General features: G+C 37.1%; 1 protein-coding gene across 16 annotated transcripts in view; it reads left to right on the forward strand.

The window, feature by feature from the left end:
• The window catches only part of PATJ (PATJ crumbs cell polarity complex component), a 343,677-nt gene that overhangs the window by 218,398 nt on the left and 103,983 nt on the right, over positions 1 to 21,296 (forward strand). For all 16 annotated transcript variants that reach the window (XM_057543576.1, XM_057543586.1, XM_057543555.1 and 13 more), the window contains one exon: positions 4,649 to 4,740. In XM_057543576.1, coding sequence (XP_057399559.1) covers positions 4,649 to 4,740 — 92 coding nt within the window. The remainder of the gene's footprint in view (positions 1 to 4,648; positions 4,741 to 21,296) is intronic.

A 21,296-nucleotide genomic window follows, 5' to 3' on the forward strand; every position in this document is an offset into this window, starting at 1 on the left:
GATGGAGTATCATAAAATACACTTCCCATAGTCATGGTTGGGTGAACGTGGGAAAAGATATTATTTATCACCCAAACTGTGTTACTTTTGAGAGGGAGCACTATAAATAATGGGAACAACATGCGTAAACTGGACTGTCCCAGACTTACAATATATAGTTACCCTTTAATGGAAGAATATATGGTTACCCATTAATGGAAGAATATATGGTTACCTTTTAATGGAAGAGTTGTACATCTCAGATTTTAAGATAATAAATAGACTATTTGGGGGGAGTTGGAATAACAAGTCAGGACGAAGGATAGTTCTTCCTGCAATTATTAGATAGTATCAAAGATAAGGATATATCTAAATAATTTATTATTTTTTCTGTATATCATTGAGTTGCCTTTGAAAGGAGAAACTTTGGGCAAGCACTTAGTTTCTCTACTTCTCAGTTTACTGGAAGTAAATGGAAAATAATAATGTGTTTTCCAATCTCTAGATAATCTGAATGATCACGTATTCTGAAAGGATGAAATATTTTAACTGTTTTCCTTTGGCTTGGGTCAGAAAAAAACTTAAAAGTTAGTCAATCTTTGTCTATTTGTATAATGAAAAAAAAAGTGAAATAAGTATATATTATTGTTCAGGGTGTAGCTTGTTTGCTCAAAAGGAAAGGTGCAGTCTTACAGAACTGCATACTGCATTAAGGATTTCAAAAGCCTAACAGAGCTATCGGGTCTTGCCTCTATGCGTTGTGGTGAAATGCTTGATTCTGATTTGTGTATCTCAGAATTCCAGGACCTAAGATGGTAGGTGTCCAGCTCAGAGTTTATTTAATAGACACCTTTACAAAGATGACTTTAGAAATCAGCTGATTTTTATGTGCACCATACGGATGATAATACCTCTAGGTGTGCCTTAGGAAAACAGGGTTTTCAACTAATAGGTAAATCACCTTGGGCAAATTGCTCAAGGTCTTGGAGTACCAGTTTCATAATCTGGTGAAAGTACATAACACCTGGTTATTCTTAGGTTTAACTGACATCCTGTGCATCAAGAGCTTTGCAGAGTGTTTGGCCCGGAGAAAGCACTCAGTGGCTGGTAGTTATTATTAATTAGAGTTAACCTGAAAAACTTCCAGGAGGTACAAAATGCTTTCTTTCTGTCTATGCTATACTTAGAAGATGTCCTCCATCTGTTGTTTAAACAATAGTGCCCTCAGAAAACAGCACCTTCTCAGAAATAGGATAAGTGACAGTCTGAAGTTAATTTGCATAAAATGCATCATATTCTTTCTAATTACTTACTGAATTTTCTCTGGAATGGGTTTCCTTAGAGATGAGGAAATATAAAAAACCTGCTTATGTCATTGGAAGCTATATACCTTTCGTTTAAATAGTGAAATTGTTTTGTATACAATAAGATCTAAGAAAACACAAAAGAGATCTTCCTCTCTTGAAACTCAGAGGGCTGCTAATGTGTCATTTCTGAAGCCAGAAAAGAGACTTTGTCTTGGAATTTTTTTATCCGGAGATCTGCATTTTTTCTTTTAGATTTAATCCAGTAAAATAAGGTTTCACTCTATCCTGAGTTTCCTGTTCTGTTCCCAGTTTTCCACTGAGTAGCAGAGTCTCTAGAGGCCCCTGATCATTGGCAGGGAGCAGCTGCCTTAGTAGTAGATGCCACAGTTGTTGGCACTGGAAAAAACATTGCCAGCAAGCAAGCTGCCTCGCCTTTCTACTGCCAGGGCCTCTGAATATTCAGAAACAGCACCAGGAAAGACATATAGCTTTAGATTTACTCTTAGGTAAATTGAAATTAATGACTTGCTTTCTTCATTTGGGCTATGATTTTTTCCTCTTAGAATAATACTGCCATGGATTCTATTCTATCAAATTGGAGGATCACAGCTAAAAGACAGGCATATCCATAAACATGAAACAGCTCAATTTTCTATATGCTCAAGCTTTTGCTAATCAAAAAAACTTTTTTTTTTTTACACTTCAATCACTTTGAAGGCTGGAGCCCACCTCAGAGAAAGCATGTTAGCAGTTGATTAGTGGAAGTGTTACTTCCATTCAGGGCTCTGTGATTCAGTGCGTCCTCACTGAGCACCATTGTATGCAAGCTGTGTATGAAAGCTGGGGAATACCAAGAAGAGGACACCAGTTCCTGCCCTCAAGGAGTTTAGCTCTGTTCAATAAATGTTATATGCCTGCATGGATGCTTTCCACCTGACAAGGGTTGACTTTACCATGTGGGTGAGATGCAAATGGGATAAGAGAAATTTTTTTTTTTTTTTTTTTTTTTTTTTCCACACACACACACACTGTATTTTATTTTTACAAGAGATAGACTGACACCAAGCATTGTACATGGATGACCACAACAAAAGCAACAATGATTGCAATTACCAAACATGAAACACACTTATACTATGTCATAATATTGACATTCAGTCCAATTAAACCTAGTGCCATAGAATTAAACCTAGTGCCATAGAATTCAAAGACAAGAAGGTTTGATAGGTCGTGGTTTAGGAAAGACTTTCTTTCAGCAGAGGCCAGGCACAGTGGGGAAGATATTCACAAATAATTACCTGAGTGCCAGGCATTGGATCAAGCATAGTCCATGCATCATCTCATTTTAAAATTGTGATTTAAACTTTCTTATTTGCAGTTCATTATCCATTAAAGAGATTGAAAACTATGGTTAGCAAAAAAGGTGATCATGCTAGACATACTATGTTGTAGCCAGGCTTTGTCACTTAATACATTTTTGATATTTGATATTTTGATATTTTGATATTTCTTATGTTGTTAAGTATGCTTTTTCACATCACTCTTAATGACTACATGACTTTAACTATTTCCCTTATAACTAAGTTAGGTAAGAAGGTGTAAATATAAGAAAAGTAAAACCATAAAGGTATTAGGAGAAAATATGTTATCTAGAGGGTGGGTGCTTAAAAAAAGATTTATTTTTTTAGAGCAGGAAAATTGAGAGGAAGATAAAGAGATTTCCTATGGACACCCCTATCCCCAAACATGCACAGCCTCCCTCATTACCAACATCCCCTTCCGGAGTGGTGCATTCCTTACAACTGATGAACCTATATTGACCCATCGTAATCACTCAAAGTCCGTAAGTTTACGTTAGCGCTCACTCTGGGTGTTGTACATTCTGTAGGTTTGGACAAATGTATAATGGCATGTATCCATCATCATAGTACCATACGGAGGGTGGGCACATTTTTAAATACATCATGTTAAAAAGGCAGAAACCTTAACAGAAAAGATGAGTAGTTTTAACACATAAAAATTAAAAATCCTTTGGGTATCAAGATTACTGTAAATAAAATTTAAAGACATTATTTAATTCTCACAATAGTTTTATGAAATAGGTGCTTAGATTCCTTTTAAAGAAGAAGAAACTGAGACGCAGAGAAATGACAGTGTGGAGATCAGTGGATTTCTGGGAGATTGATTATCTTGGTGAAGAACAAAAGCTGATAAAATGAGAGGCATAGTGAAACGGTGGTTCAAGTTTAGTCTTTGCAATAGCCTTTGATATGAGTCCCAGCTTTATCACTTTGAGGTGATGGATGAGCTTCATTTTAGACAGTTAAAAATATTTTATTTTCATTCCATCCTTTGAAGTGTTTATTTCCAAATACTTTCTCATTATAGCTGTTATGACAAAAATGATACCTTTTCCAGATGTCTTCAAATGCAAAAGTTCAGAGACATCAAGGACAGACAAATTAGATGCTAATTGCAGAAAGCATAAATTCCTTTTTACTATCCCTCATATAGTGTACTATACTATCCCTTAAATAATAGAAATTATCAAGGCCTCAGTTAAATAAGGACAGTATGACATAGATCATTAACTACTTATTGAAGAGACAAGAGGGAAAAAGCCAAAACTGTGTGAGCTATTATCAAATGGCTGAAATAAAATAAAAGATTGATTATGGCTATCATCAAAGTTTAGCAGTGGGAAAATCTGGAGTGAAGAAATTTAGAATATAAATGTTTTTAGATCATATTTAGGTGAATTCAATCAAGTTAAAAATCCCACCACATGTTGGATAAGAGTGGATGCCTCATTGACTGGATACAGTAAAATGTTTCAGTGCAATTGCTCTAATATTTGACTTAAAATGGGGATGTAATATTTACGTCCTCTGGAGTAACAAAATTTATGCTATGTAATAACCTTGACACGTTTACAGCATCATATTTAATGGACAGTCCAGAGCTCTGATGAATACCACAGTTTGGTCTGTTTTCTGCATTTTTTAGGAGTCTGGAAAAGCTGTAGGAAATGAAATATCTATCATAAGGTTTTTGCATCTAGCTCAACTGCTGCTGTCAAGTTTAGCAAAAGGGTCAAAAACTGTATGTTCTTTATTAACTGCATTCAAATTAGAATTTAAGAGATTTTAGCAGCTGCTTAGAATTAGTGTTTGAATCTATATTGTGAAGAATGTTAAGATTTTTAGCATTAAAGAGTCCTACATCTACCTACTTAAAAATGAATGAACTTCACTTTTTAATTCCAAGTATTATACATGTATATATACATATATATTTTCCTACAAAATATATATATATATATATTACAATTTTACAAGTGCATTTGATTTTTTCCCCCACAGATAAACAATCAGATCCTGTATGGAAGAAGTCACCAAAATGCATCTGCCATTATTAAGACTGCCCCGTCAAAGGTCAAGCTTGTTTTCATCAGGTAGGACAGATACATCTGGTTTTCTAAAACTTAAGATCTCCTCTTGAGATGTTATAATTTGTGTAAGGCTATTTCATCTTTGGTTTGTTTAACAAAATCACTGTATTCTAAAAATATATTTCCCTTTTGTGACTGTCACTTCAAGAAGAGTATAGATTGTTTCGATTGTGAGGCGTTCTTGTTATTTACGTTTCACATGATAGAACTGGTAATTGAGGCTTGTATTTTTATTTCCATTAAAAAAAATTCTTTCCTTCCTGATTATCCTCTTTATAAATATAATAGAATATTCTAGCTTCTCATCCTACTGTCACCATCATTTGGTACATTTGCTGACTCATTAATGCCTTCATCAAAGAATACGCAGGAAAAAAAGAACCCAGGAAAATTTTAGGAGCTTCGTATTAGGAGTGCTGGTGAGAAATACAGAGGGGAGGAGATGTGAGCTCTGCTGTCTGGAGTCGTGTGGTCGGTCCGTTTGGGGCTCCACATTTGCCCACAACTCATCTGCTAGCTGATTGAGCCCTTTTGGCATAAATGAGTCAGAATTGGGACTCCTCATTGGTGGTGGCCATCATCAGCAGTCGAAGGAAGCTTGATTCCCTGTTATTGGACTGAAATAACAGATGAGTCTGAATTATTCTTAGGGGATGTAACTAACCCTGTATGTTAACTGTCACGTTGTTTCTTTTTGCTTTGGGCCTCAGTTATTATCTGTAAAATGGGGGCTATAAAGCACTTACCTCACTCATTGTGGTATTTCAAAAATTAGAAATGCTTACCACAGTGTTGAGCATGGAGTAAAGGCTTGAAAAAATGTTAGCTGGTCCTTTATGATGGTGATGATCCTTGTTATTCTCCCCCTTCTCTATAGTTACCTGTCAGTAAGATCCGTCCACTCCCAGGAGATGGCTGGGATTAAGGGGGAGTTTTATTCCCAGATATGGGCACTAATGTAGGTGATTGAAATATTCCTTCCCATGCCATCACTTCAGTCTCACAGGCGTTGCTGCTTTGCTCCTGGAGAAATCCTACATTGATGCCCTTTTTTCTTGCTCAGTAACACTTTCTGGATTTCCAGGGGTTTTTACTCTTGTTTCTAGGGGGAGAAACCTTCCTCCTTCTCATCTGTCTTTGTGTATTTATTAAGACGACCACCTCTGGCTTACTCACCTTGAAGTCCTCTGTTAGACACCAATCTCTTTTTTGGGGTTTCTTGGCCCTTGCTGTTGCCAGAGGTTACAAAATTAGAGTTAGATGATGAAAACATGAACAGACTTGAGGAAAGGTCAGCCCCTCAAAAATTTAAGATGTCCATCAAGAGAAGTGCATACAAGTAAAGAGGTGAAGCCATTTAGGCTTTAGAACTTTGTGTAAATCTGTGTGAGGATCACATGAGAAGACGTTATATAGCACTCAGTAGAGTCTGCACATCAGTGCTCGGCACATGGTGGCGACTGCTGCAAGGGAGATTATTAATGATTAACATTACTGTTAACCTCTTCAGCATTTGTGGGGCCTTTATTACTCATGCTGGGTCATCCCATTTTAAAGGGAGCAAAAGAAAATTGAGTAGGATCCAAAGGAAATCATTTAATGCAATTAAGTAGTTGGGAAATAGAACCCCCCTCCTTCAAGAAAGAAAGGTTAAACGAACTGAAATTATTTAGAGTACAGAAGAGAAAGCTGAGTAGAATTTTAATAATAGTAATATACTCCCATTAATTTAGTGTCTGGTGGTTTCAATTTTGATTGTTCAGAAGGGATCAGAATCAAGAAAAAAATTTGTTCAGGAAATTAATGGTGTAAGCATGACTGAGGATGCTGCTGAATACTTATTTACTGGAAGTGATTTTAAGCAATTTAGAAGGATCAAACTACATTCAAAATATGTCATCTAATTATGAACCTTTCTTACATGGTCATTAAATTATAGTGCCTAGCACATAGTGGGCATTCAGAAAGCTTTATTGAATAAATTTCCTTTCAACTCCTACTGAGCAATCCAGATTATTTATTCTCCAAAGGCAACAAGCATAGTAAGTTAGTCTGACTTATTTTGTGGATTCAAAAATGCATATAGACATGTAACTCATATCTTACAAAATTCCTCATACTTTAGTCCCTCTCCCTACTACTTTCTCAAATAATCTAACTTAGGAAGATTTTCTATATCTTCTTTTATAGGGAGAAAAATGATGTGGGCTTGATTCTGAACAATCTAGTCATACCCACTTTTAGACTAGGGAAATGAGCTTGAATTGTATCAAGAGAGATGTACGGGGCTTCCCTGGTGGCGCAGTGGTTGAGAATCTGCCTGCCAATGCAGGGGACGCGGGTTCGAGCCCTGGTCTGGGAAGATCCCACATGCCGTGGAGCAGCTCGGCCCGTGAGCCACAATTACTGAGCCTGTGCGTCTGGAGCCTGTGCTCCGCAACAAGAGAGGCCGCGATAGTGAGAGGCCCGCGCACCGTGATGAAGAGTGGCCCCCGCTTGCCACAGCTAGAGAAAGCCCTCGCACAGAAACGAAGACCCAACAAAGCCATACATACATACATACATACATACATGCATACATAAAAAAAGAATGTAAGTAGACAAGAATAGCATTAAAAAAAAATTAAAAAAAAAAAAAAAGAGAGATGTACGCACTGCTTACAACCTTTTGTTTTATTCAATAGATATGTATCTAATAATTTGTGTGCCAGCATTTTATTAATTAATTAATGCTTCAGTTTCCATAGGGAAGGAACTAGTCACTTGACTAAGAACTCTTACCTAAAGTCATTTGACTAAGAACTCTTACCTTGTTTTCTAAAACAAGACTGAACTCTAAGGCTTAGTGATTAAAAAAAGAAACCACAGTTCACCCTGCCTGGGCTTGAAACCTACTCTGTGATATCCCAGCTTTGTGAGCTTAGTCAGTTTCCTGAGCTTTAGTATGGGGATAATATAGCTATCTCTATATTTATAATGTATTTATACATGTCTAATGTTTTTATACATGTAAATTGCCTGGCGACATGGACTCAACAATGGTGGCTGCTATAGTGATGAAGATGATGGTGATGATGTTGATGGCAGAAAAAGGCGGGGAGGGAGGGAGGTCAGAGGTCAAAGAGAAGGAAAGAAGTAGTTAGGGAGAAGGGAAGAGGAGGGGTAAAAAAAAGAACCACTTCTCATATATACTTTGTCTAATTCCAGAATCTTGACTATTGGTTGAGTGAAGCGCATTCACAGTTTTAGAATGCTTTAATTAACATCATAATGATTAAGCACTGGAAGAGATAGCTACGGACATTATATACAACCATTTCTGGTAAATGTTACAATAAGAGACAAGGACACAGCCTACCTAAAATGTCTTTTATTTCCCTGTCTGCTGTTGTTGGGCTGCTGCTGCTTCTGCTTGTTTCTTCTCCGTGGTCTTCTTTTTTTTAATGATGACCTGATACTCTAACAAGGAGTAGAATGCTCTTTAATTGAGGACTGTATAAAGAGAAATCTAATTAACATCAATTAATCCCCATGTCAATAAAATGTATTATAATAGATTTTACTGAGGTAAGTAATATCAAGTAGGGTCGGAATTTAAAGCACTTAAGGAAATCAAAAAAGAAAATATTTTATTGCTCATCAGCTCTGTACATCACCAATAAGGGTATCATGGTTGATTGGTGTCCTATTCATGTGTAGTAACCTGTGCATTTTAGGTGCTATCCAGCACATCATCCTCGCTTCTTCAGGCTAATTGTCTAGTTCATTAATCATTTAGATACATCTTTCAGCCTCTGCCTATAAATTACCTCTTTCAGGCTATTGTTACAAGAACTCTAATTTTGCCTATTTTGGAACCAAATCCTGAAACAATTAAATATTGATTTGTTACCAAGTTTCAGGAAGTTAGCACTTAAATCATCTCAGTACAACAGATACAATTATACTTTTCTTTAAAACGGCATAACTTGCTTTGTGTGATACAATGTTACTTTAAAAACTGATTTTTATAAATTGTATTTCTTTGATAAGTGCTTCTATTTGGCAGTATTTCCTTCCTTAGTTGAAACTATTGATTCCCTGTGCATTTCCATTATACGGAAAATTTTGGCTTTTATACCTGAGCAACTCTTTTTCAAATTTATTGACAGTTGACATAAAAATGGGAACTGGCCACAGGTTTGGGAGAATGATTAGTAGTAATCACAGAAAGCTGTTAAAATATGCTGCAGGCAACATTTTAATTAACTAGGGTCTTTAGTCTGTAGTGATGTACATTTGTGTGATCAGGTCCTTATATTCTTTTAACACTTGTCTTTATTCATATACTAATCTATAATTCACAAGAGGGGTCTGTGAGTCATCAAGGAAAATTAGCAAGTTGCTGCTGTGTATACATGACTTACATAATCACTTTTTGCCCTTTTCTCCCCACATTGCTAGATTTTGGACAATCCTGTAATCATGTAATTGTGCCCAATGGCACATGTAGACTCTGGTATACTAAATTATTCTACTCTAGATCATCTAGATGTATATTACAATCTGGGGGCTTACTGTGTACCACACACTCAATTCTGTGAGTTTTCCTATTCCACATGATCCCCTCTACACAACCACTCCAATTTCAGTACAGGAGGAACACTGTATTAATACGATGAAGAATGAATTGTTGTATTTGGCAGTGCAGGGATCCAGGAAGATTAATGATCTCGCCTGCAGCTCTTGTCATACCTTCCCCCACTATCGAAAATTAAATGTCATGTATAACAACTCACTCTCCATTACTTAATTACATGTGGAAAATGTGTACTGTTAAAAACTGCTGAGGCTAAAGGAGGCCAAATGAAACTGAAACCCTTGGAAAGATTTAGTGCTAGCTGTCAAGACCTAACAAGTGAAAGTGGACTCGCCATGGGATCCACCTTACTGTATCCATTGAACATGTCTTGTTTTTGTAATTAAAAATATGGTGTGACCTGTTATCCTCTAGCCATGTCCCTAAAAGATGATGCTGATTTGAAATTAATGTGAATGTCAAAGTCCATCTGAATAAACAAATTGAATGCCTGTTTTTAAGACCCTTATTGTGCTCTTGATTCTTTACGTCTAGTTTTGATCAATAGGAGGGAAAAAAGATTGTGGGAACAGGTATGAATTTGACTTAAGAAACATTCATGCATTTATTTGATAAGTATTTGCAGAGTGCCTACTTGTGCTAGTGTTGTGGAGTGAGTGACACAGAGAAAAGAGAACACAGTCTCTGCCCTAAGAGAGGACACAGAGAGTAAAACAGTCCAGTGCTTTATCCAGTGGTGTAAGTGCTGTGATACTATAGGAACATATAAGAGACACACCTAACCTGGTGTTTGAAGCCTATGGGAGGGTGTCACAGAGAAAGACGTTTAAGTTCAGACCAGAAGGATAAGTAAGCAAAGTCATAGCATGTATAGAAACCCAAAGATTTCTAGAATTGGATGTTATGCCCAATATACCTGAACATTACTTCTAGAAGAAAAGCAGTCCTTCTTTAGGAAAGTATCATTGGATGAACATGGCTATGTATGTCATTTGATTTGATTTCTGTAAGCAAGCATCTTTCTCACTCTCATAGATCATTAAAGAATGCAATGCCCCTTTTCAAGTGCACAATAAAATATCATCCATGGCATATATGACAAGAAGTTTTGCAGAGGAGGCCTGTCATTAGCACTGAAGCATGTTAGCAGTTGTAGGAAGTAGAGACTCTCCTGTAGTTTCAAGGCTCTTCTGTTTCTTTGTTTAGTTGGACCATGTGGTAGATCCATATAAGTCTCTCAGGTGCTCTGAAATGCTGACTCTTGCTTATTTCTTCCATACTTGTTTCCTGTACTATCCATTTTAAATAGTAATTTTAAATTCATAAGTAGAATTTATAAGACTTTTGGTTCAAGAACAAGGTGAAATTAGAGTGTTTTGATCTTTTGTCAAAAACATTGGAATTTATATATCAAAATGAGAAACATTGTTCCCTTTGACAGACTATGGTAACCTTGGGAAGCTCTATATTTAATCCAGTTATCATTCCATTGGGTCATACATTTCTGCAATCATCTCGACAGCCTATGACATATTCTTTTGAATATCTACAGTAGCCATAAATTTTTCTCTGAGGGTGGTTGTAGCTAGGTAGTCTGAAGTAACCAAATATTTTACAGGGCCATTCGTGAATTCAGATGAATTTAATCAATTAGGTAAAGTGCTGCTACCAAACAGGCCCATCTTTCTTGTATGACTTGTAAAGTATCTTTGAAAACCACTGTTATTATTTCATGAATAGAATTGCTAATTTTTTCTTTGCTGCTCCTATTTCTTAATACCAGCTTGTGGGTATCATGACTATATTTGTTTCACTTCTTTTGGCACTCAGAAACAACTAGTTGTGATAGTCACAGGGATGGTGGGATTTTTTTTTTTCTTTTCCTTTTTTTTTTTTTTTTGCAGTATTTTTACACCTTTCCCTGTAGAATGCCTGTTTTCTTTGATAGACTCCTCTCTCCCAAACACACACACACACAATGTATATAGTATGATGGAACAGTAAAAACAGTAAATCTAGATACCTGTCTCGCTCTGTAGAAGCTGAAATAGACAGATCTCTCTCGCTGCCAAGGTGTGGCCAGTGGGCAGTCATGCAACCTAAGTTTGGGCAGTATGATACCTTAGGCTTACAACAGGAAGCAAGTAATGTGAGTGATTTTATATGTATGGTGTTTATTCATGGAGCCCCAGGGCCTTGATTGGAGGCTCCTGCTATGACATCATTCTGCATCCTGCTTCCTTGTCCTCTGGAAGTCTCTTAGTTCCTGGTCTGTTCCAAGTCTGATCATATAACCTGCCTATGTTTTGTGAGATTCCATTATCCCTCTAATAAATTACCTTTTGCTTAAGTTGGCCTAAATTCATTTCTATTGCTTGCTGCCAAAGAATCCTAATGAATGGGAAGGATGCTAAAAGTAGAGGTCCCTGAACAAATCATGAGCAACCAGAGCAAGTTCTCTCTGCACGTATGCTTGTCACATGTAGGCTCTTAGCCTTGATCCTGAGAAGTTTTTATCTTTCAGACTTCTTTAGCAGAGCACAAGACCTCTGAACAAGTCTCTACTGAGGATCTCCAGTATGACAGGTTTCCACTGCCATTGGCTCTTGAAATGAGATTACCGCGATGATTTCAGAGAAATCAGGCAAGATTTTTCCCAGATTTATGCCTGCAGGAAGAGTCACCTTTCCTAGTACATGGCCTTCCGGTGAGGGCTGGATACCTGAACAACATTCGGGCTTTGCCAGCTGGAATAAAGAGGAGAATGGCTGTGGGTATCTACTGTACTATCTTTAGAAAGAGTCTCTATGAGAAACTTGGTAGGCTGTCATTTATCCCATCCAGTCCTAAAGCTCCCCATATTAACTCTCCTGCCAACCTTCACTGCCAAATATTTTATGAGTCAACTTTTCCTCTGTACAAATGGCAACCATTATTTAGAACTTGCCTGGGGCCACCTTTGTAAAATGTGGGTCTAGATGCTGAGTTACTCCCAGCAGCCCTCAATTAGTGATTGACATTGTTAGGAATGCCATAAATAGAGTTCATAATTCCACTCACTAGACATTTATTTCAGATTCAGCATATTTAACTATTTTGGTGGTTTCTTCCAGTTGGAAATTCGAAACTATTTAGTGTATTCATATAGTTAGAAATACCTCCTGGAATCTTTTCAGAAAGGAGTTTTGCTCCCACTGAGATATAATGATTTGCTTTGTTTTATATGTTACTTCTGGTTCATTTACATGGAGCTTTCCTGGCTGAATGTTAATTCAATGTCATGTTCCAATTAATATAGCAAATGTAGAGTTTATTTTCAAGTGTCTCACATCACTATATTTATTGATAATACAGTCAGAAAAAATTATCTAGGCCTGTTTAGTTGTGTTCATGTGTTCCTCATTTATTCAGCTTTTTGTATGTGTACACCTAAACAATGTGCTAGCCACTAGATTGTAGTTATAATCATTTTAGAACAGGTTGCAAAAAATTAAATCAACTTACTCAGTACTCCAGGTTGAATTCAGGCACATAACTTCTACTTTTGATATAATGCTGTTTTGTGGACATAAAATAAGATTTATGGGTTTAGTGAAAGTGAATTTCCAAGTGGTAAGAACAGAGCAGTCCCGAAGACAAAATGGTTTTAAGTGATATTCTAAATAATTCAAATGTATTCTCATCACACTTGTACTTTTTTTGGTCTTAGTTAATTTTTTTAATTGTGGTAAAATATACATAACATAAAATCTACCTTATTAACCATTTTTAAGTGTACAGTTAAAGTAGAATTAAGTATATTCACATTGTTGTACAGCCATCACCACCATCTATCTCCAAAACTTTTTACATCTTGCAGAACTGCAACTCTATACCCATTGACAAATAATACCCCATTCTCTCCTCCCCGCCCCCACCCCCAAGCTCCTGGCAACTATCTTTCTACTTTCTCTCTCTGAATTTAACTACACTAGGTGCCTCATAAAAGTGGACTCATACAGTATTTGTCCTTTTGTTACTGGCTTATTTCACTTACCATAATGTTTTCAAGGTTCATCCATGTTGTAGCATGTGTCAGAATTGCCTTCCTTTTTAAAACTGAATGATATTCCATTGTATGTTTATCCATTCATCTGTTGAGAAACACTTGGGTTGCTTCTACCTTTTGACTATTGTGAATAATGCTAGTATGAACATGAGTGTACAAATGCCTGTTTGAGACTCTACTCTGAATTCTTTTTCATATATACCCGGAAGTGGAAATGCTGAATTATATGGCAATTCTATTTTCAGTTTTTTGAAGAACCACTATAGTTTCCGAAGCAGCTATACCATATTACATTCTTACCAACAGTGGACAAGGGTTCCAGTTTCTCTACCACCTCACCAACTCTTATTGTTTTCCATTTTTTTGATAGTAGTTATCCTATTGGGTATGAGGTGGTATCTCATTGTGGTTTTGATGTGCATTTCTCTGATGATTAGTGATGTTGAACATTTTTTGATGTGTTTATTGGCCATTTGTATAACTTCTTTGGAGAGTTGTCTTTTCAAGTCTTTTTCTTGTTTTTTAATCAGGTTGTTTGTTTTGTTGTTGAGTGGCAGGAATTCTTTATGTATTCTGGATATTAACTCATTATCAGATATACGATTTGCAAAAGTTTTCTCCCATTCCATAGGTTGCCTTTTCACTCTGTTGATTGTGTCCTTTGATCCACAGAAGTTTTCATTTTAACATAGTCCAATTTATCTATTTGTTGTTTCTTGGGCTTTTGGTGTCAAATCCAAGATATCATTGCCAAATCCAATGTCATGAAGTTTGTCCCCTATGTTTTCTTGTAACAGTTTTATAGTTTTAGCTCTCACGTTTAGGTCTTTGATCTATTTTGAGTTAATTTTTGTATATGGTATAGGGGAAGGATCCAACTTCTTTCTTTTGCATGTGGATATCCAGGTTTCCCTGTACAATTTGTTGAAAAGATCATCCTTTCCCCCATTGAATGGTCTTGGCACCCTTGTTGAAATCATTTGACCCTACACTGAGGGTTTATTTCAGGGTTTTCTATTCTATTCCATTGGTCTATATGTCTGTTCTTAAGCTAGTGCAACATTGTTTTGATTGCTATAGCATTGTAGTACATTGCGAAATCAGCAAGGGTGAGACCTCCAACTTTGTTCTTCTTTTTCAAGATTGTTTTGGCTATTCTGTATAAATTTTAGGATGCAACACACTTTCACTTTTAAAAGGAGAAATGCTCCTTGGAGATATCTCAGACCCTGATAAATGAAAAGTTGTGGAATTCTACAAATACACACACACACATACACACAGCCCTTTACATCAGATGTCTTTTTTTTTCCTCATTCAGAAATTGTTGTCATGGGCTCAGTGTGCTTTCCTGAAGATAAGTATGTTCTCCTCATATCTCACTAATCTTTCTTTTAACCACAATTTGTAGCATTCTTTTAGAGTTTACATTAGAGAGAGAATCTCATATTTAATCCTAAGGAATTAGTCAATGATTATTGGATTGATGCTTTAAATAACATGTTATTGAAATCTCTTACTACAACTTAATTATGGTTACAACTTTAATGGATAAGGAATAAACATAAAGGGTTTTATCAACAAATCCCTGTATGTGACATGTATGTGCTTCTAAGAATGCAGTGAAGTATTTTTAGAAGAATAGAAAGAAGTTGCTGAGAAAAGCCATGTTAGTAGTTTAGAAATTCAGAGGAGAGAGAGATTACTGTTGTGACAGTGGGTACAGCAAGAGCTAGTTAATGCTACCTGGGTAGATTTACATAGGAAAAAATTAAGTCTAAACTGCATGAACAAATTTAATTCAAGTATTTATTGAGTACCTACTGTATCTCAGATACCATATAAGACCACGGAGTTAAGTAAGAAGTTATTCAAGAACTTCTAAGACATGCAGATAAATAACTATACATCAGGCAAAACTAACACCAATAGAGGGAACTCTATGATGTTGAGTTATTCAGAGTGCATTTGCAGGCTTGGTTGCAGAGAGGGGTTTTCACAGTTGAGAGGGGAGTGATTTGGATTGACTGAGACACAGAGAAAGCTGTTGTCACAGTATAGACGATGTGAAAAGTGCATGAATTAGGATGGGGACATTGGACTAGAAGAAAAGAGAAAAAAGAATGAAATTTTTAGAATGAAACCTTTAGACTGGATGCTTTCTTTGGGTATAAGAGTTGATGGGTGAATGAATCAAGTGTAACTGAGGACTTAGCACCTGGAAATGTAAACATCTGAGACTGAACATCATAAAACGTTAAATGTTAACTATTGTTCCTATGCTTTAGTGTTATGACATTTATGTTATCTCTCAATTCTGTTAGAAGATAATATCCTAATTTTATAGATTAAGAAGTAAGATTTTTAAAAAGTTGCTTAGTATCTTGCTTACATCTTACTGGTAGAACTGCAGATGGAACTGTACATTTACCTAGGTCTGCTTAGGACTGGATTTCTTTCCAGAATAGCACATAGATGTCTTACACATTATATAATCATGAATTCATTTTTAAACTGGGGTATGATTTATACTCAATGCAATAGATTTTAAGTGTTCAGTTTGTTGAGTTTTGATAATACAAAACATACACCTGTGTAGCCATCACCCAAAACAAAAATATAAGAAATTCATTCACCCCAGAAAGTTTCCTGGTGCTCCTTTCCAGTCAGTCCCTCCCCGCAGAGCCAACACTTCTGATTTCTGTCACCATAGATTAGTTTTAACTATTCTTGAGCTTCGTATAAATAGAATCAAACAACATCTATCATTCTGTGTCTGGTTTCTTTCATTTTACATAATTGAGATTTATCCTTGTCGTCGTATATATCAATAGTTCCTTTAATTACTGAGGAATATTCCAATCTATGAAGATACCACAATTTTTTGATCCATTCTCCTGAAGGTGGACATTTGGGTTGTTTCCAGTTTTTAGCTATTCTGATTAAGGTACAAGCATGACTTCTGGGAAAAAAATTATAATAGAATAAACTTGTTTAGAACATCTTTGAGTCAGGATAGATTCAATAATGCTTCAGTGACTAACAGCCCAAATCTCAGTCGCTTAAAACGACAAAGGGTTTCTTTCTTTCTCATTTTACGGGTCTACCGGGGCTCAGCAAGGGGGCCTTTCTGCTCACTATGGTCAGTTAGGTACCCAGGCAACAGAGGCCTCAGCCTGTGTTTCCATGATCACCAAGGCAGAAAAGGAGACGTAGTTAATCGAGAACTGGCTCAACTTTAAAGGTGAAGAAAACTACCAGCCAGAGGATTTAGGAACAGCCCTAATCACTATCAGAGAAGAGCACTGAGGGAATTACACTCCATCATATTATTCACCATCCTACCTGCACTATCAAGCACAATGAGTATTTTAAAGCATTTTATAGTCATTATATTTATTTGAGGGATGAGTAATGTAGCTGTGATACTCCGAACTTAATTATGAAAAGTTGATCGAGTCAGAGTGAGCAAACTTAGAACCCTGCATGCATCTTTACCCTGAGGAAAATTGTGAAATAGCTTTAAGAGTAAATTGTGGGGCTTCCCTGGTGGCGCAGTAGTTGAGAATCTGCCTGCCAATGCAGGGGACACGGGTTCGAGCCCTGGTCTGGGAAGATCCCACATGCCGCGGAGCAACTGGGCCCGTGAGCCACAACTACTAAACCTGCGCATCTGGAGCCTGTGCTCCGCAACAAGAGAGGCCGCGACAGTGAGAGGCCCACGCACCGCGATGAAGAGTGGCCCCCGCTTGCCGCAACTAGAGAAAGCCCTCGCACAGAAACGAAGACCCAACGCAGCCAAAAATAAATAAATAAATTAATTAATTATTTTTAAAAAAGAGTAAATTGTGACCTAGTAGAACTTTTCCCCAAGATGGATCTGGGGATATTAGCTTGCATATATGAGAGAAGATATTTGTGGCTTTGGGTCAGGCTATTGAAATGGAAAACACTGTAATATAATAGTTAAAAGAGTAGGTTTTGAAACCAGATGGCTGGATTTTAATCTCAGCTTGCTATTTATTAGCTTTGTGACTTTGGTCAGGTAGCTTAATCTCTGTGTAAAATGAAGAAAATAATTGTAACTACTACGTAGAGTTGTTATGAAGGTTAAATGAGTTAACACATAAAAAGCATCAAAACAGCAGTACATGGTAAGAACTGAAAAGTTATGTTTCTGGTGATCGTGTTTTCCAAATCAAAAAGTTTTGTTAGGTATTACTTTTCTCTTGCTGTGTAACAAACTACCACAAATTTAATGGCTTAGAACAACACCCATGTATTAGCTGACAGTTCTGTAGGTCAGAAGTCTGGCACAGAGGGGCTGGGCTCTCTGCTTAGGATATCATGAGGCAGAAATCAAGATGTTGGCCAGGCTGAGTGCTTGTCTGGAGCATTGGGTAAAAATCTACTTCCAAGCTCATTCTTGTTAAAATCTATTTCCTTGTTGGTTCTTAGATGGAGACTTTTCTTAGCTTTTAGAGGCCATTCACATTCTTTGCCATGAGGCCCCTTTCATGCTCAAGCCAGAGATGGTACTTCTAATCTCTGACTTTCTATCGCTGACCTCCAGGCATTCCTTAAAATTCATGTAGGTCAACCTACTAATTTCAGAGACCAGGACAATGAGGCTCTAAGAAGTGAAATCTTCAGATTTAAAGGGCCCACATGATTAGGTCTTACCCAACCTGGTAATCTGCCTTTATCTTAAGGTCAGCTATGCTGTATAATTTAACCTAATCATGGAAGGGAAATTCATCCTACTCACAACCTGTAAACCAAGGGGCAGGAATCTTGGGAGCCTTCTTAGAATTCTGCCTAACACATGTTTTGCATGATTTTTACCAATGTGAATATATTTTTATAACAAGATTGAATTGAAATGTGGATCTAGAATGTGTCTTTGTCATAAATATAAATATATTCTACAAACAAAAAACTGAATTGTGTGTGTTCCTAGCATCCTTTTGGAGAAAAACTAAATTGACAGTCCCTAGATAGAAATTCCACTATTGTAATTGTCTGTTTACCTAGCTGTGTTCCTCACTAATTGCTAATATCATCAAAGGCAGGAATCATGTTTTATTCATTTTTGTATTCATAGTATAAATATTTGTTAAACAAATGAATATATTCAAAATGAAATCAGAGCTATATTGTTGAATTTCAACCAATTGAAGTAAACTCTAGCCAGCTTAAATTAAAAGGAGAATGTATTGTAAGAATACAGGGATATCTTGTGGACTCTTAAGAAGAAGCCATACAGCTAAGACTCTGAAGAGAAGGAAGCAGGGCGACTTCAGAGACGTCAGCAGAAGGGAGTTCTGAACCCTCTGTTTAGCCTTGAGCATTTCCATTAGTATTGTCTAGATACCACACTCTTGATCTCTATGAGTCTGTTCTAGATTTTGAGTCCCTGGGAGAGAGAATTGATGGGCTCAAAATGAGGCAGGCGTCTGCCCCCTACATCCACTGAGGTTGAGGCCAGCTGTCAGTGTTACACAGTATAGCCCAGCCATGGAATCACTGTGAGCTGGGCAGACACTCCGAGAAATGTCCATTAATGTGGTAAATACCAATAGCTGGCTGACTTCAGGCAACACGTCGTCTCTAACTCGTGAAGTAGCTTGGAAAGCATAGGGCACACTCTTGATAGTTCTACTTCATATCTTTTTCCTGCTTTGTTAAGACCCCTTTCACTCAACAGACATCTATAGTGCACCTACTCTCGCTGAGGTATCCTGCTACAAGCTGGGGATATAAAGAAATAAGATCCCATCTCTGTGTTTAGAGAGGGAGAAAGAGCAGCACAAATAATCTTAATAGAGCACGGCAAGTCCAGTGATAAGGGCGTACCTATACAGTGTTCCAAGGTACCCTGGAAACCTTCTCACATTTATCCATGGTGGAATTCCACTCTCTCTCTCCCAACAGCTGTTAAAAAGAATTACAAAAACACCAACAAACAATTACAATTCCTGATTGTATACTGTGTGGGGCACCAGGACCTAAGAAACTTACGTTGATTATACTGGGAAGAAAAGGTTAATTATGAAGCAAACAGATTTCATTCCTTATGAGAATCATGGACTGTGAGGGGGTTAGAGGGTCCCCAGAAGTCTTTCAGGTTAACTGTTTGTGTGAAGTGTAATTATCTTCTCTCCTTTGGTTTCCCTCTTCCCATTTCTTTCTCTTTAAAATTGCTGCCCTGTCAGGTCTCCACTTGCTTAATGCCGAGGTGTGTGAACACTCACTCACTAGTGGATTATATCGGATTATGAACTGGAACTTTTTATAGCAGCTTTCTTCACTCCATTGAGGTTTTCTATACTGTTATATGTTTTTAAAAAATTAATATGGACTTTAAAGGCCAATAAAGTCATACTAATTTGGGGAAAATTGTTAAATTATGAAGGGATAACTTGGTCCAGTTAATCAGAATTTCTCAATAAGAATTTATGTGTAGCTATGTTTTTTATTGCCGGTAACCTTTGAAAGAGATATGAAAAGCCATCTGCTTAATTACTGCCAAATACACTCTGCCCCATGGGCTCTGAATCTGGAGCAGACATGTCCTGTTGGCTTTCAGCTCTAAGCTAGAGCTGAGCTCTATTGTGTTATTCCATGGGGGAGATTGAATGGGAAAGGGAATTACCACTGGGAAAATGCTGTTACTTACCCAGGGGTAATTGATTACTTCTTCTGTGTATGAGCAAACTGCTGAGGAATGGATTGTACTCCCTGAAAAACAATAGCCATCTCTTAACATAATAGTGCATGCTCAAGGCATCTATAATAATGTCAGAAGAAACAGACATATTCTTCATGCTCTGTGTCACTTTGTGATTTTAGTTTTTCTCCCTTTGCTTTGGTTTGGCTGGTGTGCTAGATAATCTAAGAATTTAAGAAGGTTAGAGCAAGAAATGGTACCTAGACTTCATCTCTTTATTTATACTCTGCCTTATTCCACAACAATTTTTATCAACTTAGAATTCTTACAGTTCAACCTACTTATTACTTAAGAGATCTGGAGACGGATTCTCTTAGAAGTGATTTCCCCCAAATCCCACAGCTAGTTTAATGGTAGTTCTAGAACTGAAACTGCCTCTTGTCTCCTTATTGAAGTGAATGATCATTACATTTTTAAAAATAACTATGTTAAGTACAGACTATTTTCCAGGCAATGTGTTTGCCCTAGATGTAATAGAGAGTAGGAAGGACATGAGTTCTGTCCTTGGAGTGCTTACCATTTGAGGGGAAGACAGATTTGAAGCAGGTGTGCATACAAATCAGTTAGGTACATTTTGAAAGAAAACAGATTTATGATCATTGACAGGTGCTGTAAGCATATAGTAGAGGTCCTGGAAAGCTTGTTTCAGGAAATGACATTTATGGTGAGCTATGAAGGAGAAATAGGAAAAAATCAGACAAAAGATTTGGGCGTGAAGCATGCAGAGCAGAAGAGAAGAAGATGAGAGAAGGCCATGAGGTGGATGGAGCTTGGCTCAGCTGAGAAATGGAGAGGAGGCCTGTGTAACTGGGTTGGATCAGAGTGAGGAAGAGAAGGGAGAACAAGAAAAGGCCAGAGGTGGGAGCTGGGGCCAGATTGCTCAAGGCCTTATAGCCTCCCTAACAATTTTGAACTTGATCCTAAGTGCAATAAGGAGCCATAGGAGGAGTTTAAGCAGGAGAAAGAAATATAATCAGATTTATGTTTTAGAACCATAATAACTGCTAGGTGAAGAATGGATTGAACAGAGGATGAAGAGTATAAGTAGGGAGACCAAATAGGATGTTCTGAAATATATTAATTCAGGTGAGAAATGATGATCACTTGTACTAGGATAGGATGGAAAGAAGTGCAAAGATTCAAGATACGTTTTGAAGATAGGATCAATAAGACTTCTTGATGGATTAGCTATACAGTTGAGC

This window comes from Balaenoptera acutorostrata, chromosome 1, assembly GCF_949987535.1.
Source record: "Balaenoptera acutorostrata chromosome 1, mBalAcu1.1, whole genome shotgun sequence".
In the NCBI taxonomy this organism is placed as follows: domain Eukaryota; kingdom Metazoa; phylum Chordata; class Mammalia; order Artiodactyla; family Balaenopteridae; genus Balaenoptera; species Balaenoptera acutorostrata.